This window comes from Phalaenopsis equestris, unplaced genomic scaffold (assembly GCF_001263595.1).
Source record: "Phalaenopsis equestris unplaced genomic scaffold, ASM126359v1 Scaffold232968, whole genome shotgun sequence".
NCBI classification, from domain to species: Eukaryota; Viridiplantae; Streptophyta; class Magnoliopsida; order Asparagales; family Orchidaceae; genus Phalaenopsis; species Phalaenopsis equestris.
The window spans coordinates 28090-37447 of NW_018250925.1; the positions used below are offsets into that span (position 1 = coordinate 28090).

The 9358-nt window shown below is 32.4% G+C and overlaps 1 protein-coding gene across 1 annotated transcript in view; it reads left to right on the top strand.

The window, feature by feature from the left end:
- The window catches only part of LOC110038486 (kinesin-like protein KIN-UA), a 29100-nt gene that overhangs the window by 18987 nt on the left and 755 nt on the right, over positions 1-9358 (top strand). Inside the window, exon 5 of the mRNA XM_020743345.1 lies at positions 8506-8631. Within this exon, the coding sequence (XP_020599004.1) occupies positions 8506-8631 (126 nt within the window). The remainder of the gene's footprint in view (positions 1-8505; positions 8632-9358) is intronic.

The following is a 9358-nucleotide window of genomic DNA, read 5'->3' on the forward strand; positions in this document are numbered from 1 at the left end:
ACTTTTAATTGTATATATCTCAACTATTTTCGTGTCATGACATATCATTGGGTTCCTTCTTATTTTGCTCGAAAGTAATGTAACTCTTTTCCTTTGCTCGAATGTGGCCTCGTCAGCTAGGTATATGACTTCTTCCTTTTGACTCGCTCATGCACAGGCTTCTTGCTTCACTTTTTTTCTTATTTCTTTTTCTCTGCTCTGTTTCTTGGTTCTCTCTGTTTGGTTTGAATGAGGCAAAAGAGGTTTTTATCTTTTAAACACTGATGATTAATCAACCAATGCACCAATTTAATTTTCTATATGATTATTACTATTTCCCATCCATGTAAAATTTCATCCTTGAAATTTTCATATAATTATTTTTTTATGATTATATAATTTATTATAAATATTTTCAATGTCCTATTAGAGTTTTAAGTTAATCATGTTATTAACTCTTTCATCAATGTTGTATTATTTAATCATAAACTGTGTTCTGGCACAACTTTTATCACGACCCGGCCTAATACTTGAAATTAACCAAAGCGGGTACAGACAATCGGAACGTGAATCATATTTTTTTTTATTTTTCATTTTCTATAACTAACAGTTTATATCCAAAAGAAATGAAAGAGCCCAAAAAAAAATTAATTAAAGTAATACAGTTAAATTTATCAAATTTCTAGTTGTCCTTATTTTTTATGAACATTTTATATATTATTCAACTTTTAATCAAATGATTAATCCTGATATTATTAATATAAAATAAGAGTGAGTGCATCTGCTTCTAAACTATGCTAATGTAATGAAAAGGGGATGAAATGCATGTTTGTCAGAAATACCATAAATCAATATAAAAATATTGTACAATTTACTTTTTTAAATATTGTAAGCGAGAAGTTGGTAGTTAAAGGAGGGAGATGAATCGAACAGAGGGAAGAGGAAGTGAGGGGACAGAAGCTAGGAAGGTGAGTTCGCTTTATAAAAACTCGCGACGGGATGAAATTACTTACCTACAGAGAGAAGAGAAGAAGCATCGGCGAGTAGAGGGATGCGAGAGTTCTTGGCGTTGGTTCGTACAGAGGAAGGGGCAAGTATGCGTCTGAAAGTAAGGGCTACGACTGGGCCCTAGCAAACTATCAAAGAAAAAGATAGGAAAAAGAATCAAGTAGAGAAGGAAGAAAGGTTTGAGTTCGTGCCCTCAATCCGAAACCTGTGTGTGAACGTGTTCGAGCAAAGGTTGAGTTCGTGCCCTCAATCCGAAACCTGTGTTTGAGCATAGGAGAATGGAAGAAAATTTCATGCGGGGCGAGCTTGAGGGAGATCCCCCGTGTGATTTCGAGAAGAGGTGAGGGTAGAGCTCGTTTGTTAAATTAATTTAATAATAATAATATATCAATGTAATTGATAATAATAATAAGTAGAATGCATAAAGTAAAATATGGAAATTTACAATGTGAATATTTAATTAAAATAATTATTTATTTTAAACTTTTGTATTATGAATATTATATTTATGTTAGGTTTTCACTTTGGAAGATTTATCGTCAAGGAAAATTTTACCGAATTAAGCGTTATCGAGGTGAGTACTTGTACTCTTAAATAACAATATTAATTTGTTTATTCTCAAATATGTTTGTAGTTGATGATATTGTTTGCGTTTTATTTTTATTGAGATATTATTTTCTTTATTGGTTATATTGTTATGGATGTTGTAGCTACTTGTTGATCTGATGTTTGTAGTGTATGTTTTGTATAGTTTTTTGAATTGAATTGGATGAATACATATGTTTATGATAATTGCTTGTATGCGCATGACTGACTATAATGGAGCACCCCTCAATAGTACTTGTGATGGAACACTAATGTGCTCGTGCAAGTAAATGAAAATGATATTGATATTGATGTGTCTTAAACGACAATTTTAGACGATGCCTAAGGTGACGGTTGTATAGATAGGAAATGATATTGATATTTTATTGATATAGATTCATTTGAATAACATGTTTATATTGATTTATAAAGATACTTAACTTGCATACATATTATTCTTTCATTTTTCTTATATTACTGTAGTTTTGAAATATAAAAATTCACTAGTTTTCTTAGCTCACAATTGTTTTAATTAAGGGTGCGTTTGGGGAAGTTTATTCACATTGGTGGCGTTTTGAAAACGCCACCAGCTATTTGAAAAACACGTTTAACCGGCTTTTTTAAATAAGTCTTTGGCAATTTTACATTAAACGCGGATTGCAAGTAGAATCCCGCGATCCGCGTTTCATTCGAGCGAAAGACAACTCTCACCCTTCGCACGGATCTCTCGACACAGCTCGCCTTCTCCTCTGCCTCCTTCTCTCGCGCGGATCTCTCGCGATCCCTTCCCTCCCACGTCGCTCTTTACAGAGACCACCGAAACTCCCATCTTTCTCATCCTTCCGCACTGCTCCCACCAAGGTAAGTACCGTTCCCTACCTCCTCTTTGTTTCACTTCATTCCTCTTCGTTCATCCTGAAATATCCTAATCAGGTCCTCGAAGCTCCTCTGAAATCTCTAGGGCAAAGCGAAACATTCTGCTCTTCTCGCTCACAGCTTGTAGTGCTCGAAAGGATTCATGTCTGCCTCTGGGTAAACTTTTAACCCTTGTCCTGACCTCCAATTTTTCTAGGGAATAAATTAGGAAATACTGCAATGATTTTTTGTGCTTTGTTTCTGGTTCAAAGCTTTCCATCCAATAATCTAAAACATTGGAATAGATTTTGCAATGCCACAATAGTTGTAAGTGCCTTGTTACTGTTTAAAGCTTTTCATCCAATGACCTTAAGGCATTAGAATAGATTTTATTCATAGATTGGTGTTAATGCTCTTGCTAATCTAAAGAATTTTGTTCATAAATAGAGCTGAAGAGATTCACTTGCTACTTTCAGTTTCTTCAGCTCCTCATGCATATATTCTTCTGTTTGAGTTTACTTTCTTCTTAAATTTAAATTAATTTATTTTAAAATTAGTTTAAAATGTAAAATATTGATTATAATTTATGTTACACATAATTTAAAATTAATTTTTCCAAAATTAATGTGTGAATGGTCTTTCATCTACAAAAGCTTCAAATAAGTTGTTTTACAAACGCATAAACCCAACAACTAAACAGTTTATCCAGAATAAGGGCGGAATAATCATTTATCCAGAATCAGCTGTTTTTGAAACGCACAAACAAAACAACTAGCCAACTTATCAGGATAAACTGCTTATCAAGATAAATCGAATAAACTACAGCTACCCCAAAAAGACTCTTAATGTATAATATTTTTCTAGGCTCTCTTACAACCTGTCCAATAGTCTTTTTATTAGAACTAATAATCTTATATCCCATATGTGGTTTGGCTTGACAAACAATTTCAATTTGTCTCTCTTGGGAGCATATCTTGAAAGAAAAATAATTTCTCACATTATGAATTCAATCTTATCCTAAAATAATTGTTTCCTTCGAATATTTTATGATACTCTTGAGATATAAAAGTCAAGCAATAAATGTCAAGACAAATCCATTTCGGTTATTTTCTCAATTCCAATCGAATGCAACTGGATATAGTATAGTATGAACTGGCGATCATAACATATGTGGATAATACTAAGCTAAGTGTTGTCGAGATGAGAATGATTAGGTGGATGAGTGATTTTAAACTTAGAGACAAAATGCGAAACGATTATATCTGTGATAGAGTTGGTGTAGCTCCAGTGACGGACAAAATTAATGAGTCGTCTTAGATGATTTGGTCACATTAAGCGTCGACCATCTGATGATCCGATTAGAAGAGTTGATGTTTTAGATTCGACTTATGTTAAGATAGACAAAGGTAGACCTAGGAAGACTTGCGCTTATTGTATAAAAAATGATCTTAATTTATTAGAATTAAATGAAAATATGACACTAAATAGGACGCAATGGAAAAAAAGGATTCATGTAGCCGACCCCACTTAGTGGGATTAAGGCTTTGTTGTCGTTGTTTTACTTTTGAGATATAGATCCATAACTATTATTCATTTGACAATTTTCTCTAGAATGTAATAATAATGTTTTAAAATTTTAATTTATATATGGTATCGATCTTATTGTTCCTTTAATTCAAATGTGTGATCAAACTAAATTATTGAAATTAATTTATAAATTTTAATGTACTTTAATAACATTTTACTAAAAATAATTATATAAATAAAGCATAAAATCGATAATGCCTTACCTTAACATTCAGTATATGGCTTGATTTGCCTCTTTCTTAACATTCATTATATGGCTTGATTTTCCTCTTTTTAGCTTGCACATGCATTGTAAAGCTTTTTTCAATCTTCATAACATTAATTAACTTGTCTCTTATTGCTATCTTATATCTAAAATCTCACTAAAAAACCCTAACAAAAGCTTGACTTTGGCTTTATTTGCACGGATGTCTCTCCTGTCTTTTTTCTCCTTCGGCTATGACACAAACCCACTCTCTAGCGAAAAACGATGTGCTGATCCCATCTTCATATTTGGAAGCCAGTTGACATCACCCTAGTGCTTCATCACATTCAACTGCTCAATGTCGCATCCTCCAACAAGCTTTCGTCTCTTATCATCTTCTCCTTCTTTGCGCACAGTGGCTCACTCCTTCCTCCAGCTTAAACACGCATCATAGGCGCTCGATTCTTCTTCTTCTCCTACACATGAAACCGTTTATGCTCCTCTTCTTCCAAGATTCGTCTCTCGCATGCCATAGACACACATGAGTCGTTAAAACTATCGAAACTAATACCGACTCCTTTTTTTGCTCAAATGTGACATTGTCAGCAAGGTATGTAACTTCTTTTCGACTCGCTCACACATGTGTTTCTTCCTTCACTTTCTTCTTTCTTCTTCTTCTCTTGTCTGTCACTCAGTTCTCTCTATTTGGTTTGAAAGAGGTGAAAGAAGCATTTATCTTTTAAATACTGACAATTAATTATATCATTATTACGATTTCCCTCTTTTTTTATGATTATACAATTTATTATAAATTTCTTAGATGTCATATTAGAATTGTACTTTAATCATCCTACTGGCTCTTATGTCAAGCTTGTATTATTTAATCAGAAACCTTGGTTGTGATATCACTTTTATCACAACCCGATTTGGGGATTATGGATTTAACCAAGATGGGATTTGTCAGTCGGTAAGGTTGTATTTGAGCCAAGTCGACCAGAGTATATCACGATTCGGACTTGGCTTTGTATATTTTTAAGTTATTCATGTTCGGCGTTAGCTTGTGTCGAGTTTTCATATATTGTTCAAGTTTGGCATGTTTAAATTTTTTAGTGTTTGAACTTGATTTGTTTATAGCAAGTGAACGAGTATTTAAACGAGCTAATAAATGAGTAAAATTTTGATGAGTATCAAGATTTTCATATAAAAAATTCAATCAGTAATTTCACAAATCTTAACAAATCTGCAGATTTATTAATTATAAAACAGGATTATAAACTCTGTAAAATGAAAGGTAACTCATGATCTATGATCATATGGTATATAATCTCTTATATTTTAGCATGATCATACTTCCAAGTTTGCCCCAACACTCATATTCAATTGTAGGTATTGTTTTTCTCATAGTTATATGCCTTTGTCCTTTTCCTAACTTTTTGGATAATTTAGTTGTCTTTTATTTTGAGTTGTTCTATTATCCTTATTTTTAATCATATATAACTCATAATTATTGTACTGAACTTTATCAATATCACTTTTTAATCGGGCCGAACTTTTTAGAAGAGTGAAAAGGGGAGAAAACTAGATACTAGAGTTTTTGAGATCCCTGCACGTCGCGTTATGGTTGTTGCCTTCGATTCATGCACGTCGCGTTATGGTCGTTGCCTTCGATTCATGCACGTCCTAGTGACTCGGAATTTTGTATGTCTCAGGGGAAACCTAGAGACTCAAAACTACGAGAGGCTAGAAGGAAATTAAGGTTTGCGAGAGTTTAAATTTAATTTTAATGGACATTTAATACATACCACATAAGTCATGTATTTTCACATCTAACACCTAAACTTCAATAAAATAAATATATAATTAATAATTAATCTAAAATATTATTGATATAATAGTTTATTATTATTAAATCTATAATTAAATAATCTTTTTTTAAAAAATATATCACATATGATATGAGTTATCATCGAGCTTAATATCTAGTAAGTTACTTATTGAACAATAAACGAGTTTGTTCATAAACATAAATAAACAAATTCGATTATGTTTGTGTTTAGTTAGTTTAAGTTCCGAGCTTTTAATAATTGTTCAAGCTTGTTTATTTACTAATTTGAACGAATATGATCGAGTCTTAATCGAGCCGAGTTCGAGTTATTCATTGAGTATATTGGTTCATTTACAACCCTAACAGTCGAACAGTAATAATTTTGTTTTTCTATTTTTCATTTTCTATAACTAGTAGTTTATAATCCAAATAAAATGAAAGAGTCACTAAGAAATTATATTAAAGTAATACAGTTAAATTTACCTTATTTCGATTATGCACATCTTCTATCAATATTTCATTTATTATTCATCTTTTAATTTTTTAATATAGTGCGACAACGAGCTAGAAAATGCATTAGTACATCTACTCTAAACTACATTAATGTAATGAAAATGGAATGATATGCATGCCAGTTAGAAATACTAACAATCAATAAAAGAATTGGACAGTTTACTTTTTCACATTGATAGTTCATAACATTAAATATGTTGTACTATATTAGTAACATGTTTATATCATTTATATCTGCACAACCGTCGCATGAGCACCATTTAAAATATTAAGGTACATCAATACCAATATATTTTTTTAATTACGTGCACGAGTATCTTTGCGTTCCCCTATTAACGCCATAAAAGGGTGAACATAGTCCTAATTAAATATACACATACAATCAATCTATGCAATTCATATCATTTATATGTTTGTTTCATTCAATTCTATCTTTTAATAGGTTTAACATTAGTATTTCATAAATAGATATTCATCGCAGTGATATGACCAACATCTAAATGAGTGCATATGCCACAATTAAATGGTGTAATTTGGCTTAGTAATAGTCAAGCAAGTACGTTGACATCGGATTTAATCCAAACCATAATAGGAAAAACATATCTTATTATCGAAAACAAAGAAGTGGTTACAATCGACACACTCGGAAGGAAAAAGACAAAAACACAACTCAAGCAAAACTACTAAACTGTATCCAAATGGTGGTGGAGGTCAGCTAGGTGGATCAGAATGACATACGAGTGTGGTGGTAACAAATGAATGCAAGTGACAGTGAGAGGCAGGCAAGAACTGCAACGACAACAAGTATGATTGTTGTCCTGGATGGTTACAATGAGGAGTTGGTGTGGGTATCAGCGGAACAACAAGAAGGAAATGTTCCCTGACTGTCCTAAACGGCAGCGACATGATGGGAGGCGGAGTGGAGGTTGGAGGTTGGAGGCTGTAGGAAAACAATAAGACGAAGGTGTTTCTAGGCAGCAACAAAGGTATCTGATGATTGGATAGCGTCGACAATGATGTTGGTGGGTTGGAATTTCAGGGGTAATGAAGCGGCAAGGGCTTTGGGGGGAGGAAATGGCAATGGCGATGGCTGGAATTGTAGAAAACAACCGAAATGTTGTATAGGGCAGCTGTAGCAATGAAGGGCGTGCGGGCAGCGGCATGGGGAGGATGTGGAAGGGAATAAAGAATACAAACATCTTCTAGGTGAACAACTTGTTCACATTCTAATCAAAGTATTACCAGATGCAAACTCTCAGAAATTATCAAACAAACTTGGATTGGAGGGGTTTCATTTATTCTCGAGAGAGTGTGAAAGGCGTTTAAAATTTTCACCAAATTGGATTCACACCGACCAATTATTGTATGCTTTTTTACTTCTAATGTTGCTCATTGATCTTCTGTTGGATCCTTAATGCCCGCTTTATGTGGACTATGTAATTATTTTGTAATTAATTTTTTGACCTATTTTTTTCTTTTCATATTAAATTATTTCCTACGATTGTATAATTATATGCTTGTGAAATACACTCAAATCAATTTTCTCTAATATTTGTCAATTATGATTTGAAAGAACTCATCTAACCAATGAGTTTAACTCACTCTAAAAGTAAATAGTGTTCAACTTTTGAAGATGACAAATTTAAAATAATGTTCTTTTATTTAAGCGTAAAAATGAAAGATCAAGAGAGTATAATTTCACTATAATTTTGGCTTATATATGATTCAACCTACTACACCTTGTTCAGACACTTGTGTACATAGTTGTGGTTTCCAACAAACTGTAATAAATGCTCTACTTCTGAAAGCTAGCATCGGTTCCCTAAAATTCTTATTGTGATTTTTACAATATGAAACCATTACATTCCATAAATGAGCCATCTCTTATTTGAATATGACTATTCGAATTGAAATAAATGAAATTGATATTCTGTATCATTTCAATTACAGAAACCTTTGTAATTTGCAGATTTAAACCAGCAAAGGATTGTTGAGGAAGGAGGGTTAGATGCTCTTCTTTTGCTTCTTGAGTCATGTAAAGATGAGATGATTCAGCGACTCACAGCTGGTGCTATTGCTAACTTGGCAATGAATGGTAACTTTTGGACGAGTATAACTTATAGTGACTTCACTACAAATGAAGGGCTTTTATTATGAAAGTATATAAGTTATCTTTTATAAACTAGATAAGCTTGCAATCTTTTTTAAACTTGAGAATTTTTTATCATAAATTCTTAGCTCTCTAGCCTTTATTTTCTTAATGTTTTTTCCTACATTTTTCATTTACCTTGTATTCATATTTTAGTTTCTATACTAGCAGTTGCTTGCACACATATTTGGCGAACGTGCACACATAATCGGCGAATGATATTGTATGGACTGTATTATCTATTATGAAGGTTATTTGGCGAACGATATTGTATGGACTGTATTATCTATTATGAAGGTTCATATGCATTGTTCTTTTTAGAATGTGTGCTATTGATAATTTTCTACCTTAAGCATCACATTTATGCTCATTTCATTTTAGTTGTGGAACTTCAATGTGGCCTCAAACCAATTTTATGTTATTATTTTTGGTTTTACCTTCTAATTGTACAAGTTAGCTCAATTGATTTTCTCTAATTACTATGAGCATTCATAATTTGCAATTAACCACTTTAAATTACTTTTTCTGGTTAGTTTTATGATCTTCTTCTCTACTTGTTCCATGTAAAGTTTCATCAACAATGAGGTTTGGTAACTTTGTCATTTTTAAGTCTCACCAACATCATTTCTTATTATCAATTTCATTTTTTATTTTATTATATATATATATGTGC